This window comes from Lutra lutra, chromosome 3 (genome assembly GCF_902655055.1).
Source record: "Lutra lutra chromosome 3, mLutLut1.2, whole genome shotgun sequence".
Classification (NCBI taxonomy): domain Eukaryota; kingdom Metazoa; phylum Chordata; class Mammalia; order Carnivora; family Mustelidae; genus Lutra; species Lutra lutra.
In genome coordinates this window covers 146,455,784-146,472,541 of record NC_062280.1, presented here as the reverse complement: position 1 = coordinate 146,472,541, position 16,758 = coordinate 146,455,784, and the positions used below count along the sequence as shown (strand labels likewise).

Genomic DNA, 16,758 nt, shown 5'->3' with positions numbered 1-16,758 from the left:
AAGAATAGGAATGGTGTTTCCGTGACTTAAACTTGCAGCAGATGCCACTCTCAGTGGGAAGTATCATGAACCAATGTCCATGCCTCCCATACTCAAAACCTACTATAGCTCAGGACTTTGCAGGGAATGGGAAAAGGAAGAGAGGTGAGGGTAGAACAACACGACATTCTTGTTCTTCTGCAGCAGAAAAGCATTTTTAAGAGATTTTTTCACCAAACCCCAGAAAGAGTATCAGAACTAAAAACATCACTTTCACTCTGAGGTTTAGCATAGATCCTATTAGTAATACTGAAATACAAATGCACACCTTTTTCTTTTAACAGGAAGAGAGGTATGCTCACCTATTGAATTCTTACCCCAGAAAATTCCAAATTTAGATATAAAAATGGCAGTGCACTGACTGCTGTTGTTACTAACTGCTTTGTCTTCTGGTCAAATACACAGCCCCTACCTGGATCGCTTGCTTGGAAGGTGAGAGCATGTGGTCACTAAGAACTCTAGCTCTTAAGGCCAGTCAGGCCAGTCTGCCAGATTTGAATCCTACTTGTTCTGTTTACTGGCCATGAGCCCTTGGGCAAGTTATCCATCCTCTCTGCCAGTTTCCTCATTTGTAAACTTAGGTAATAGGAATAACATATACGCATAAAGTTATTGTGAGAATTAAATGAATTTGTATATGGGCAGTGTGGAGAAGAGAACCTGGCGAGCAAGAAGCCTTCCATAAATGGCAGCTCATCATCCTTTCTACCATCTTACCTTCTCTCTCTGAATTGCCTTCATTTTTTGCATTTTGGCTTCTTCTGCTTCCTTCTTGATTCTTACAGATTCTTCTCTTTTTAGCTAAATTGTATTGAAATTACAGAGGACAAAACACAGTTACTATTTTTCAGTCTGAACCTCTGGAACACAAAATTATGATGAAAGGCAAATTACAGTATTGTTTGGGCTATACCTCGCCATGATTATAGGCTGGTGCTTCCAACTACTTAGATCACAGAGAATGGTCAGGCTGCATCCCCTGCCCATGAAATTAATCTCTTGTGTTTCTTCCTTGGTCTCTGTCTGTCGTCCCACCCCTCACACAGGTTGTGGGGAGGAAAGATCAGATAATATCTCCTTATTATAAAACTCATAGAGTTCATTATTTAAAAAAAAAAGTCACTGGCATCTTAAATCTTTCTACACTACTTTCATGACTGGTATTGGGTAAACAAATCCATATTCTTGGAATAAAACATAAAAAAACAGGGGTGCCTGGGTGGCTCAGTTGGTTAAACAACTGCCTTCGGCTCAGGTCCTGATTCTGGAGTCCTGGGATCGAGTCCTGCATTGGATTCCCTGCTCAGCAGGGAGTCTGCTTCTCCCTCTGACCCTCTCCCCTCTCATGCTCTCTCTCTCTGTGTCTCTCAAATCTTTAAATCTTTAAAAATAAAACAAATAAATAAATAATAAATCTTAAAATCTTTTTAAAAAATATTCAAAACATGGTAGAGTTAAGCTATAAACAACAAATCCCTTTATCAAGGGTCCTGCTGGCTGATACCTATGGCTTGGATAAGAATTCTAGATATTGGGCGCCTGGGTGGCTCAGTGGATTAAGCCGCTGCCTTCGGCTCAGGTCATGATCTCAGGGTCCTGGGATCGAGTCCCGCATCGGGCTCTCTGCTCAGCAGGGTGCCTGCTTCCCTCTCTCTCTCTCTCTGCCTGCCTCTCCGTCTACTTGTGATCTCTCTCTGTCAAATAAATAAATAAAATCTTTAAAAAAAAAAAAGAATTCTAGATATTTTTCTCTTCACTTCTCACTTCTTGATTTCTTTGATTATGAGAGTTTCCTCCTGCAATCGACTTTAAGGTTTTGTTTTTGGTAAAGGTACTGTATTGTTCCATGGTTATCAAAAGTGCTGGTACTCAAATTCCTTACCAAAATTAAACTAAAAGAGATGGAATCTGACCTTTTGCTGGTATTTAGATTGCATCAGTTGGAGTTGTTGTTTCTGTCTGACTTCAGCCTCTGATTGGCTTCCACCTATGGGGAAAAAAGTCACAAAGGTGAAACACGAATATTAAGCTAAAATGTCAGCCTTCAAAGACTAATTAATACATGATAAGTCTACAGCGTGAATTTCTTTAACATTTCCATGTCCCTGGAAATAAGGACATAACCAGTTTTCTTACTAAGACATTAGAGAACGGTAATTTCTTAAAAGAGAAACAGAGCTGCTCAGCCTATGGTGCCAAATTCCTGAAAGAAGAGGACATTCCCACCAAGGTTTTAAGTCATACATGTATTCAAGTCTTCACTTACACTAAAATTACACCTGAAGGCCCATGCTAAATAATAAGAAATAGTGCCTACCTTAGAAATTCTAGAACATTCGTCCTGCTTGAGTACGACCATTCCTTAACCTACTAAGTAAGGATGATGATCAGTGATGCTTTGTTTTTCTTTTTTGGACTCTACTGCCCCATATTCTAGTAGCAAAGTACAGGAAATCCTCAGGGGTCTTGCCACTAGGCAAATACATAGTCTTTATAATCCAGTTCTTAAAACTATAATGGGAATATTTTAGTTAGTAATTGATTATCAATCCATACTATTTATTATTGTTTCTTTAGCTCTTCAAGAGAAAAATATAGATATTAGATTATCTGCCTGTTCTCTCCTAAACCTCAAATAATTTAGGGACAGAAATCCTTGCAGCTTGACAATCATTTAAGAATTGCTGCTAAGGGATTTTTTAGTGTTTATGCAAGCTTGGCATGTGCATTATAAAGATTCCTTTGAAATAATTCTCTGGTGCTTTGGTCACTAAAAGTGTCAGTTCTCTGCAAGATTCATTCACACAGAAGAAGCATTAAAACAATTTGCATTCACTGTAGTTTTTGTAATTGAACTGATAAAAACACCATAGAGACATTTCTTCTGAGTCCCAAAAGTTATATAAGGTCTATTTGGTTTGGGCCCTTCAGTCTCTGTTGTGGGGGACTGGGGAATGGGAAAGAAACAGCAAGGGCTATTGAAGCTTTTATCTAACGTTACAACCACTCCCAGAGCTATTCCAATATTCTAAACAGTAGAGGAATAGGGGAGGAGTTGATGCCCAAGTCAGATGCCTAAGAATTTGAAGGTTTTGTTCAAAACTCGTCTCAAAGTTTAATACATTCTAGACTTTTTTTTTTTAAAAAACCCAGCCTCCTTCCATGCATATAGCCTTGATCATTCCTAGATATATCATTAACAGAAAGCTGCAGTGAGACTCACATTGCCTAAGGCCCCAAGATAAGAGACACCAACTGCTACAGATTCTAAAGTGAGGGACCTGGCTCTCTGCAGGGGGGTAACTGAAAAACAGTTTGGAGAAACTTAACTAGCAACTGCCTTCAGCCTATAAAAGAGGTTCATAGGTCAAAGGGAGGTAGAAATCAGAGGAAAGAGGTTTTTCTGAGTTTCACTTTGTGTGTGTATTTGGGGAAGAAGGAATATTCACACCAAGACAAGCAAGAAAGGTTTAATGGAAATCACTTGGGGAACTCAATCTGCATCTCCAAGAGATTGAAGTACCTAGTTGCCCTATACCTAGAAAAGTCAAAGCCTACATGCACCTGGCTGCTGTTAGGTGGCTCCTTAGGTCATCAAGAAGAGGTGGCTACATTGCAATTGGTCTGCAGTCCCAGAGTTTGGGGGAAGAAAGGATGCACAAGTGTTTCCTAGAGACCACCAATCTAAAACCTTCTTAAAGGACTTGCCCACGTGGGCCACCTGGAGGAATAATGGAGCCCTACAAAGACAGTCTCCCTACTAAGAGCCAATGGTGAAGCCAAGCACACCAGCAGGAAAGCATGCCATGTCTATCAGGGAAATCCAGGTGAGAGATAGATGGCAGGCAAAGGGGCTCTGAAGAACCCCAAGAACCCCAGGGGTGAGAATCCCAGTAAGGATTCACCAAGACATTCAGAAACCAGGATCTGTGAAGTACACATACTACCTCTCATCTCTCTCTCTCCTCCTTTGACCCAGGAGGGGTCAGAATCTGGGAACACAGGAGTCAATAGAGGAAAATTCAGCCATGTCCTGTTTCCTTTGCTAGTTTTCTACCCAGAATAATCCTAGGCTGGATCAGGGAAGAAGCTTTAATCTCCATTAGTAACAATTTTAACTACTACCTAAGACTGAACATTAATTACTAAATGACACTGTTTAATGCCTAGAATTAGCTGGACAGCTTTCATTTGAGAAAGACCAATAAGATCTAATTTCATCCAAACAGCATGGGAAAAACTAGTCCCATGCCAGGTTGAGGGGACCCATTAGTAAGGACAAAGTTGTTTCTTGTGGTGCCCCTCAAATGTGGCTTACTCAGCATAAAGGTGACACTTGAAATTAAACATTTCATGAAATACAGTGGGATGATGGTAATAAGACCACTATATTCACCCATTAAACAATTTCCAAATTGGCTTATTTTAACCTACATCCTGGAAAAACTACTTTTCTAAAACTCTTGCAACAAGTAGCCCCTGACTTTAAGGCATTTGTATTCACTAAATCTCTGGGATTGGTGTATCCAGCCCCTTTCAGTTCTCAGATGCTGCCAGAAGAGAAAAGAGAAGAAAGCACGTGAGTGATTCCCCTTAGGTGGCATCCCTGTCGAATGATTCAAACACCAGGCAAAGGCAGCCCACACAGTTCATCACACTGGCATACACTCCGGAGACCCAAAGGTCTCTCTGCCTGTACAATGAAAAAACAGCTGGTCTCTTTATACCCACCACCGGGTCCCCAGCTCATTCTCATCTTCCTTTTAGAATTGAATCGCCATTCATTTTTTTTCCCATTAGCATTCAATACTGCCAGGATTAATATGCATGTGCTAGCTTTTACTCCCATCCTGACCAGTGCTATGACAAGGCATATGCAGCGCCCAGGTAAGCTTCCTTCAGAGTTGATCATCTAAGAGGCTCTAAATTATTCAGCAATTAAGCCATCACTTTATTCCCACGTAACTGTGGCATCATAGGTTTGCTTCTTGCAGAAAATCAGAAACAATAACATACCAGCCTACCTAAGAGTTTCAGTTTTAAATGTATTTCCATTCCAAGCAGCATAGTGACCCCAAAACCTGTAACGTGCATCCAAAGACAGGTGTAGGCAAGGCGCTAACAGGATCCCTGGGTGGCCCCCTCCCACCCGACTCAGGCACCTGGTTCGCTAGCTTACCCAACTGCCGTGGTGCCAGGTTAACGGGCTTCGCTCTATGTTGCTCCTTCCACTTCTCAAGACTCTCCAGCTCTTTCTCAGCAACTAAGCCAGGTGAGAAATATCAAATCATCAATTTTTAGAATGTGAAAAGGAAACAGGTCTCTTGAAAGCCCAAGGAACAAACAGCAGAGGGCAATTAACTACATGCAAGCACAAGTGGACAAAATATCCAGAAAAGGAAGCCACCCCTTGGAGTCACCCTGCCCCCACACCCCCTCACACCCCCCTGCCGGCACTTTCTCTCCAAGAAAATAAACTGAAGGTTCAAATTTGAAAAAGAAAAAAAAAAACCCGAACTCCTACTAAAATAAAGGAGTTTAGTTTTTCCTCTCATCTGGCATTTTAAAAACCATATATCAAATTAAATTTAATTTCCTCTAGAGAATGTGTGCAAAATGAGAACCTCCTTATGTCGATAAGAACTCTTCACACCTAGTAAACATATCTCCAGAGAATCCGATGCCCATACTACCTTTATTTTAAATGTCCCCCATGCTTACTGCAACTAGGAGGAGTGAGGGTTCATGGGTTCCTTGTGCTGGATACCACCAGGCAGAAAGCCGCCTCTCTTGGTGGATCGGTGCTATTTCCCCAAATATACCCGCTGTGTGACAGCAGGGGGCACCAGAGATACTAACTCTGTTCTTCAGTGCCTGTCTGACTCTACCCCTTAGACCTGATTGTCTCAAATGTCCATATATGGTAATTTTTAAACATTGGAGGGGAAAAAAAAAAAAAAACTTCTGAAACATCCCTAAATTCCAGACCACACTAAGGCTTAAATTCCTGGAAAGTATTTAAATCAAAAGCTTGTAAAATGCCAAAACCTTTAAAGAATCCATTCGTCACCTGCCGGCAGTACCCACAATTACTCTGCATAGTTGTGATTACTGTATTTGGCACTGATGCAGGTGTACCACCTAGGGTACTACCTGTCTGGCGGAGACCCAAGTCTCTAATTTAGAGACCTGCTTTCTTGTTTTGCCTGTAGACACATTCTCAGCCAAAATATTAAATTTCTTACCAAGATCTAATGAAAGAGAGCACAGAACATCAAGGCTAGCCCCACAGCTTGACTTGAACAAGCCTCCTAACTTCTTTGTGAATTAGTGGAACTTTAGCTCTCTATTTACCTCTAAGGCATGATGCTGTAACTTTTAATGACAGCATTTATTTTACCGTAAAACTTCAATCAAATATGTTACACACCCAGTAGGTACAAGGAGCACAAAAATGAGTACGGTGTAGCCCCTTCCCTCAAAGAGATTGTAATCTAGACAAGAAAACTAAGGTTCACCAATAAAAACAGCTGAGGGTACACAGTGGTTAAAGAAAAATTCCATTAAGAAGGGATGGAACAAGACAGATCAAGACAGGGACAAATTAGGTCATGGTCCATTTTATATATAATTCCTCTGCTCCGCAGGGTTCATAGTCCTGTAAGAGTATCTGTAGTCAGCCCAATTTCCTGGGAACTAGATAGATTTATTGGCAAAAGATGTGGGAAAGTTTAAGCCCAATGGAAATCTGAGATTTATGATTGTACTATGAGTTCTGCTATTAACATTGAGAAACAAATTTAGAAACACTAACAATAGAATAATTTTAAAAGGCATAATTAAAGCGGTTAAGTTAAAAAAGAAAAAAACTTGATAAGATCTAGTGAGTCTGTGTCTATACAAATGAGAAAATAAAAATACTACAAACCTAAGTAAACCAATCCTACTCTATTCAGAAGATGGGAAGCATTCTGAATGTTGACTGAATAAATATACATACTCCTTTTTATCTGATTTCTTCGGTTTTCGTTTGGTACTATCATGGTATATGCACCTGGGCTGGAACGAAGAGAAAAAACATTGATTACCACAAGAAAATACTAATGCACATAAACCTCTAGACATTCTTCCTGCTCATATATTTATGATCCTCACCACCAAATGGGTACCGTGGAAGATAATCTTCTTAAGGCCCAGCTCTGTTCTCTGGGAGCTTAGGATCTAGTTGTCAAAGTAAAACGAACGCATACGACCAAATACGGCAGCCCGTGAAGACGGGCAAGTGACTGCCTCACAGCTGGCTCTTGGTAAACTGTCTTTGTAGGGATCCATTGTTCTTCCAGGTGGCACTTGTGGGCAAGTCCCTTTGAAAGGGGTTGAGATGGACATTCTCTGCCACTGTGACCCACACTGGGGGTACAGAAAACATTCCCACATCCTTTCACCAACTGGAAACACAGGCCGTTTGTAATGTAGCCACCTTCTCTTCATGAACCTTCTGACTGGCTCTCTGGCCACAATCTTGTGCTTTGGAGCTTTGACTCTTCCAGGCATGGGTCCCTTAGGTCCCTGGTTCTCCTGGGGACACAGGTAGAACATAATCAAAGAATCCCTGAAGCATTTTAATTCATGGGGTGGGGGTCGGGGAAGACTTCACTTAAGGAAAAATAACGCAGCACTGAGATACCAGGAAGCTTTTGAGGACAGAAACTTGACTGATCTGTACACACCCAGCCTCTGGCACAATGCCTGGCACGAAGTAGCTGCTTGATGAATGTGGGCTGAACTAAAATGAAATGATGCCACAGACTCAGTCTGTGCATCTGTGGAGGTTGGGTGGCGGGGGGGACCTCTTCTTTGAGATAATGCCTGGGGTCCCACAAGAGCACGAATACTTCACAGAGCAGAAATCCAGTGTGGCAACAGACTGCAGCATACGTGTGGATCCAGTTTTAGGGGAAATGCTACAGATAAACCCAGTCAGCTTATAAATGTAGGGTTTTGTTTGTTTGTTTTTTAAAACGGACACTTAGAATCCTCTCTCTTCAACACAGAATGTACAATTTCAAAGGACAAATTAGCAAAAATTGAACAGCAGTGACCGAAGTGCTGATTAACAGAAGTCATTTCTTCCTTATCTCATTATTTTCCTAGCTGCAAGACTTCAGCCTGCTTCAAACTGGGCTTTAATTTTAGACTTGTAAATGGGGACGTGTAAAACCACCTTTGCATGCAAATGGGGCTGCAAGATGCCCAATTACTTAATGTATATCAGCAGACTTTGCATTTGTAGCCTCACATGCATACGACGTTATGAATACAAAATTAGGAGGTTGCTACTGGAAATGAATCCCTTGTCCACTGCAAATTCTTTGTTCACCCTAAGAAAGATTTTTCACTTCTCAATTGCTAGCACTTCATAGGAGCTTGGAAGCTGCAATTCTGTGGGTAATAGCTGCACACTTGAATATGATGCAGGGGTGAACCGTTGTACAGAGTCTTAAAGATGAAACACAAGATACTGGATTTAAACGTCAGCCATGACATGACTACACAGTCCTCAGTGTCTACTAACATTATGGTATAGAGCTTCTCGCCATTCCAGGGATTCGACTCTACAAAGATCAGTCGTTCTCAAACTTTAGCATCCCTCAGAATCACCTGGGGGGTCTTGCTGAAGGGCAGAGTTCCTGATTCAGGAAGTCTGGGGTGGGGTTTGAGAACTTGCATTAACAGTTCCCAGGTGATGTCCATGTTCTTATTGATCTAGGGACCACACTATGAGAACCATTGATCTAGATCAAGTTATCCTTGAACATTTGGATTTAAGGGAACATAGGGATTAAATCCCTGTTAAAGACATAGACATTAAATCATCTACCAAAGGTCATGGGGTCAATTAAGTGATGATGCTTAGACTCAAACCCCGGACTTTTGTCTTAGACGTGTTGGGCATCTGCAGCTAACTCTTCGGCTCAACACAGAAAGCATACAGTAATGATTGTCATTTAACTCCACCCTCTTGATAGACTTCCAAAGTAATCTATTTAACTGAGCACCTATTTATGGACTTGTGTTAAGGGGCTTTCAAAGAGTGAGGGGAAATACGAAAAAACAGACAGCAACCACTTTAACAGAGCTTAGACCTTAATTTGGAACAATTTATGAAGCCACAGGAGCACAGCACAAGAATGCCCAAAGAAGTGTCAAAGTAGGATGATGTTAAGTAGAGATCCAAGGTCAGGGAGAGTCACAGAGGCCCCAGAGGAGTAGAAATTTTCAGAGAAGGATAGCAAGCTGAAGTTTAAAAAACAGGATCCAAAATGGCAAAAGAAGTGTTTCTTCGGAGGGACTTTACTAACAGCTGCTTCAAAGAGAATTTTCCAAATTCCATAGGCCTCCTGTATGCAAATTTTGTGAAAGATTTGGAAAGAAAAATCAATCCGTTTGTAAAAGATCTTACTCTACAATATCTAATCTGGATAAGTTTCAGTCTGATAACATCATACTAGGATCTTTCGTTTTAGGACGAGAACTGCAGTCAATCTATTGCAATACGCATAGTCTATAAGGACCCAGACGCAGGGCAAGACCATGAAAAGAGGGATAGAATTACCCAACCCTAAATTCAGAGCCTTTTAATTGAAAGCATTTTAACATAACCCCAGGCTCAATGACAGAGGTCCCAGTAATAAGTGTTTCATGTTAGAGAATTCCTTAGCAACCATCTCAGCAACACTTTCTGGGCTGAACATGCCAAATCTGAAACAATAGTCGGAAGAAAGCATGGCAAGTAATGGAGATTCTATTCCTTTTACTTGCTATAAAAGGAGGAGTCTACATCTGAGGATCTACTTTTTTTTTTCTTTAATCATGTGTCAGAATGTAATGCACTGGTAGATCCAACTATTCGTCCCTTCTCTCCTTGCTTTTTCTTGACATGAATAACAAGTATAATTTATTCATGTTTTCAGCCAATTAGTTTCCACCCACAGCAAGGGCCTCTGCTGTTTTAACCTGCATGTCTTCTCTTTCAACAATCTGACTCTCAAAGATGCTGATCTAGACAAGCCCAACCTATCTATATTTAGTATTCTCGGCATTTTCTGATAAAGCAACATTCAAGTCACTGAAATAAATGTATATCTTTGAAAATTAGTTTCCTTAATTACCTCATTGAAATTTAATGAAATACCACAATTTGTAAGATTATTTTCATTTTCCAACAGCACACATCCATGAGAAATACTGAGAGAGAACATATAAAGAATAGCACAAGACAAAGAGGAAAATGTGTTCCTGCACCATAATATATATATATGAAAACAAAATATATATATATATATGTATATATTTTTTATGTGAAAAATACATTTAAGGAATGTTTTTCCTGTGAAGTCTCTCCTGAGCTACACAACTGCTTCTCTCGTGTCCATTCTTGCACAATTTTTATAATGTCTCATCAATAAGCACTCTATGAAAAAATGTTATGCTGAAGTTATGAAAAATATCTTGGCTGGCTAGAAGTATTACATAAATATATCCCCTGGTGTGTACAAACTACAGCAGATGTAATTTAAATTTCTAATTAGGAACAACACTGGTTTGACTGAAAAAGAAACATAGTCAAGAGCAAAAATTCAGAAAGAGGTAGAAGATTAAGTAACAAACGGATCTTTCCAGGCAGAATTATAGACATGTAGTCTACCATCCTACAAAAAAAATTAGTTTCAGATTTTCATAGTTCAAGAAAATCTTAACCTTGCGTGAACTTGAAAAAACAAGGATTTTTTTGGTTAATCAAAAGCACTGGATAGAGAATTATTTTCTAGCTATGTCTTTCCACACTGGTTTTTGTCTTATGACCTTAATATGAGCATCTGAAGTTTACTGTTTTTAGCCAAAAGGAGTCAAAACTTTTGAGCCATTCAGGTTGCCAAAAGTTCTTTTTTAAATAGACCACATTTCGGGGCGCCTGGGTGGCTCAGTGGGTTAAGCGGCTGCCTTCGGCTCAGGTCATGATCCCAGGTCCTGGGTTCGAGCCCCACATCGGGCTTTCTGCTCAGCGGGGAGCCTGCTTCCTCCTCTCTCTCTGCCTGCCTCTCTGCTTACTTGTGATTTCTCTCTGTCAAATAAATAAATAAAATCTTAAATAAATAAATAAATAAATAAATAAATAAATAAATAGACCACATTTCCTAGAAAAACAAAAACAGACAAGATCAGGCTGAGCAAATCATCCTTAACCACTAAACCTGTTCCACCAACCCTGATCCAGCACTCCACAACTCCAGTGTAGAAGGGCTCACGAATTCTTTGGTCTCAGAACCTGCAGAGCCCAAAACTTTGTGTACACATCCAAGAGGCTGATGTGAAGCAGGGCAGTTTTTAATTCACAGCTTCTGTTGGACAGTTCAGTAGATCCCCAGAGGGCTGAACAGACACCCAGTGGAAAAGATAAACAAGAGATCACAGGTCATCAGCACCTTTGTTCATAGGATAACTTCATGGAAAGTCAAAAGAGGTATATACATGCACACATCTATCCATCCCAGCACTCCTATGTAGGCTCATGACTTAATGAGATGTGGTAAATTTATGCAAATTAGAAAAGTGTGTCCCTTCTTTCAGGTGGAGGTAACCATACACTAGGCCACACAGTTTGGTATATATTTCAGCTCCAAATTATTACCTTAGCCAGGCAAGTTTGTATGGTTACCAACCTGCATGACCATACAGGGTAGACCTTAAAGATGTCACACTTCATCACGTAAAACACTTCCTATACACATAAATGATAAAAGCTGTGAGGATAGCAAGAAGGAGTCACTCTAAGGATACAAAGAATATATATGAAACATAGTATTATGGAGACCATCTTTAAAAGGCCAAAAACCAATGATGGGAGTAGAGATGAGTGGGAACCAATTGTTAGGTATACAAGCAAAAATGCATAAAGTTGCTTCCTTGGTAAAAATAACCTCAAGGATTACCTATTTTCAGAACATAGAGATATCACATCTGGGGTTTCTTTTGAGCCTACTTCCAAACTAACCTTAACCTAACAAGCTAACCTTAGCCTACTAGTGAGCTATTACTCACTAGTATCACTATTAGTGTATATCACTATATTACTCTTAGTATTACTATTCACAGATGCTGGCAAAAAACATGAGATTCCTGGGTCAGAGACTAGTAAGATTTTATTACTCATGCCACAGCACAGAGCCTGAGCATCAGCATATTTATGTCTATTCTCTCTGGCTCCAAGTCTTTTGCGGGCAACACGACAGATGCTGCACATGCAGCGTGTTTGCATGGCAGGTGAGGAACACAGCAGAGCAATCCACCATTTTTACAACAGACGGTAAGCAAGACTGGTTTCTGTTCTGGGGAAAGCTTACCTCATCTCTCAACATTCCCAGCTACATAGCAACCTTGAGGAATAGTCCAGATGAAAAAATGGTCTGGTGTGGTGCCTTGGCACACCCCTCAAGACATATAAGGGTGGAAAAGGCCCAAGCAGGGCTGCCTTTTCCAACAAGAGAATGTTCAGGATAAATGCTCTTTTAAGAATGGCTTTGTGATAAGGAAATTTGCATTTGCATGAAAACCACGTATTTACCAAATGGTTGTACATTTTCTATTATTATTATTATTATTAATAGACTAAGATCCGGTTATGTCCCCGTGTTTTAAGCATTGCTCCTCAAGATTATCTATAACTTAAAAGACAAAACCAGAAATGCAAGACATGAGGGATTTAGATCTAAACTTCTGCATAGAACATTTTAAAAAATTCATTTTTTATTTGATCCTGAAAGAAACATGCTTATAGATGAAAATGTACAAAAATATATTTTTAAATATTGAAAAGTCACTCATAATCCTACCCCTCAGAAATCACAATTGCTGTTTTTTGGTGTGTGGTTTGTTTTTTTTTTTAAGATTTTATTTATTTATTTGACAGAGAGAAAGCCAAGCAGAGGGAGCAGCAGGCAGAGGGAGAGGGAGAAGCAGGCTCCCTGCAGAGCAGGGATCCTGAGGCAGGCTTGATCCCAGGACCCTGGGATCATGACCTGAGCTGAAGGCAGATACTTAACCAACTGAGGCACCCCCAATTACTTTTATTTGAGTGAATTTCAGTCCAATCTATATTCTGTACCTATTACTACACAGCTGCAATCATATCTTAAGTCTAATTTTATGTCTTCAGTTATAAATGGTTTTCCCAACTATTCATGTAACAAGCTTAATTTTAAATGGCTACCTAATACATCACAACATGGATGCAGCATAATACAACCTCTCACTTAACTATTTCAGTTGTTTCAGTTGTTCACTATTACAAATAATCCTGCAGGATATAGAAAGCATAAAAATAAAGCTTTGCACACAATATTATCCAGAAGATAACTCTAATAGTCCTCTAAAATCAATACTCTGAACAGTAATGTGGACTATATTTAAATTTTTCTTCCTTACATATCCCATTTGCATTTCTGAAATCCCAGAAATAGTTTGATGAATGACTAATGTCTGCTCTTATTTTTGACTCTCCTCAATTCTCAAACTAGGAAAGATGCTGGCTCTATCCAACCATTTATTTTCACCTTCTCCTCCTAATGGCACCTTTATACTGTTCAGATTGACAGTGCACCCAATCAAAAGACTATCATCCACAACCTTTTTTATAGCTAGGTATGACCCTGTTATTAAGTTTGGCAAATTGAAATGTAAGTGGAAGCTATTGAGAAGGATTTCTAGGAAATCTCCCTCAAATGGAGACAAACAAGAAATGGCTTTTCTGTTGCATTCCACTTCTGGAAGACTGAAGTGGTAGCTGGTGCTGAAGCAGCTATCTTGGTCAATGAGGCATTGAATGCAGAAGACATGCATCAGAAATGGCAGAACAGAAGGACAAAAGCTATCTGGTGCCCTGTGACTGTAAAACCACTGTATTAGTGGTAATCTGTTACCAAGCTGCCTGGTTTTTTGTTTTTTTTTTTAAGATTTTATTTATTTATTACGGGACGCCTGGGTGGCTCAGTTGGTTAAGCAGCTGCCTTCAGCTCAGGTCATGATCCCAGCGTCCTGGGATCGAGTCCCACATCGGGCTCCTTGCTTGTCAGCGAGCCTGCTTCTCCCTCTGCCTCTGCCTGCCACTCTGTCTGCCTGTGCTCACTCTCGCTTCTCTCTCTATGACAAATAAAGAAATAAAATCTTTAAAAAAAAGATTTTATTTCTTTATTTGACAGAGAATGAGATCACAAGTAAGCAGAGAGGCAGGCAGAGAGAGAGTGGGAAGCAGGCTCCCTGTTGAGCAGAGAGCCCGATGCAGGGCTCAATCCCAGGATGCCAAGATCATGACTGGAGCCAAAGGCAGAGGCTTAACACACTGAGCCACCCAGGCACCCCACCAAGTTGCCTGGTTTTAAACCTTTATTCTGTTACTTTCTAACTATAATTTTGAGCAACTTACTAAGTTTTTCTATTTTTTCACCTGTGAAATGGGGATAACAGCTATGTATGTCTTAGAGTACAGATATAAAGTCCTTAGAAGAATGCTAGATGATAAATGTTCTATTATGGTTGCCTGCTATTTTTATCAACCCTAGACTAACTATCCTCACACTTATTTCATAGGTGAGAAACAAAGCCATCTATGCTTAACATACCTATTATATGTAATTGTAATATAAGAATTATGTATAACATATATATGATCCCTCTTTCACCATATGTAATATAACCTAACCCTAAATCACAGTACATCTCCTTTTTCATGCTGTGACTGAATTTCTTCTTTGCTCCATCTTCCACAGTGTACGCGGTTTAGTTTTTCTAATTGTCTTTTTACAACCCTATTTCTCACATTTGTCTCTAACATCTGTATCCTAGTTCCTGATCCTTTTCTTTGATCTGTGTCTTAGGAGTAATAAGAACCACTGCATGAAACAAAGTGTTGTTGATAAATAGCTCATTAAAGATTAGCAAATAGTCTTCTATAAAAGATAGCATGGTTCTGAGCCCAGGTTTTTTCCCTAAATTATTTATTGAGCTATAATATACTTAGGACAAACTGTACATATCTTAAGCACACAGCTCCATGACAAACTTCCTTTTAATTTTTCCGGATTCCAAAAGAATAAAGGAAAAAAAGAGAGAGGCATAATGAACTTTAGAATATAATCTGAAATTACTTTTTCCCCAATTTTTTATCTTAAATTTTAAGCCTACAAGTAAAATTCAAATATTAATAAAATGAAAACTCATATACTATTTATCTATATTTACCAATTGTTCATGGTTGGCCACATTTCTTTCACTTTCCTTGTCTTTATTTTTTTCCAAATCATATGAAAGTAAGCTGCAGAGTCAGTAACATAACCCTGAATACCTCAGCATGTATCTCCTAAAAACAAAAACATTCCCCTACTTACAGGTTGGAAAAAAAAAAAAAACAAAAAAAAAAACAACTATCACACCCAAGGGAATTACTATTAATATAATATTTACTCTATATTCAAATTTCTAAGTTGTTCCAATGTTTAGAATATTTTTCCCTACCCCCCACCACATCCAATTACAGATCACAATGCCTGTTGTTTGATACGTCTCTATAGTGGATCCAGGATCATCTCCTTGACTTTTTCCTGCCTTTCATGACTAACATTTCTAAAGAGTCCAGGTGTGGTGGTTGATTTTCTGTGTCAGCTTGCCCTACCAACAGGATACACTGGTATCTAGCTAAAGGTGATTTCTGGGTGCATCTGTGGGAATGTTTCAGAAAAAGGGAAGCATTGGAATCCATGGTCTGAGTAAAGCAAGTGGCCCTTCCTGTTGTGGTTGGGATCATGCAATCCACTGAGGGCCTCAACAGAACAAGGAAGGCAGAGAAAGGTTGAAACCAGTCTTGAACTGATTGGCTGAGCCAAGACATCAATCTTCTCTGCCCTTGGTACTCCTGGTCCTTGGGCCTTCACACTTAGAAGGGAATGTACACCATAGGCTCTCCTGCTTTCAGGATTTGGAGCTACACACTGGCTTTCCTAGGCCTCCAGCTTGCAGATGAGAGATGATGGGACTTCTCAGCCTTCACAATTATGGGACTCAATACCTTATAGCCTTATAATAAATTTCTTTATATATATATATATATATATATATATATATATATATGAAATAATCTTATATATAAAAATATGTATAATATACATTATATATTTATATAATTCTTAAATGTTTTATAACACATATTATAAAATATATATAATGTTTATTGTAATAATCTCTTTATAATATGAACATATCTTCTTCTTCCTGTCACCTTCTATTGGCAATAGAAATCAAAAAGCATAATGGCCCTAAGACTTTCTAGTTGGCATAAAGAATCAAAGATCACAACTTAACACTTTAAATATAAAGATGTCTTCATATCAAACTATTTGAAGTGTTCATTTCTAAGGATTATAATTGCAGGGGACTTTTACTGTCTATATTATTTTTGTAATGTTTCAGTTTTTATAACAAGCGGATATAACTTTACTTTTACAATCAGGGGGAAATATTCCAAAGATTTCTTTTAATGAGGAAATATTTAATATAAAGACTTTAAGCAGGGGCTCAGATTTTCTTACAAGAGATTAGGTAGCTCAGGATTTCCATTCTCTGATGCCACAGTAAAACAAACACGGGGCCATACTAGCCCTTGAGGTT

At 39.3% G+C, this 16,758-nt stretch overlaps 1 protein-coding gene across 2 annotated transcripts in view; it reads right to left on the bottom strand.

The window, feature by feature from the left end:
• EPSTI1 (epithelial stromal interaction 1) overlaps positions 1-16,758 on the bottom strand; it is an 87,844-nt gene that overhangs the window by 62,900 nt on the left and 8,186 nt on the right. Inside the window, exons 2-5 of one of the 2 annotated variants that reach the window (XM_047723531.1) lie at positions 7,040-7,098; positions 5,219-5,302; positions 1,953-2,026; positions 757-840 (exon numbers count right to left, since the gene is read on the bottom strand). In XM_047723531.1, the coding sequence (XP_047579487.1) occupies positions 757-840; positions 1,953-2,026; positions 5,219-5,302; positions 7,040-7,098 (301 nt within the window). The remainder of the gene's footprint in view (positions 1-756; positions 841-1,952; positions 2,027-5,218; positions 5,303-7,039; positions 7,099-16,758) is intronic. The other variant, XM_047723533.1, reaches the window with a different exon arrangement.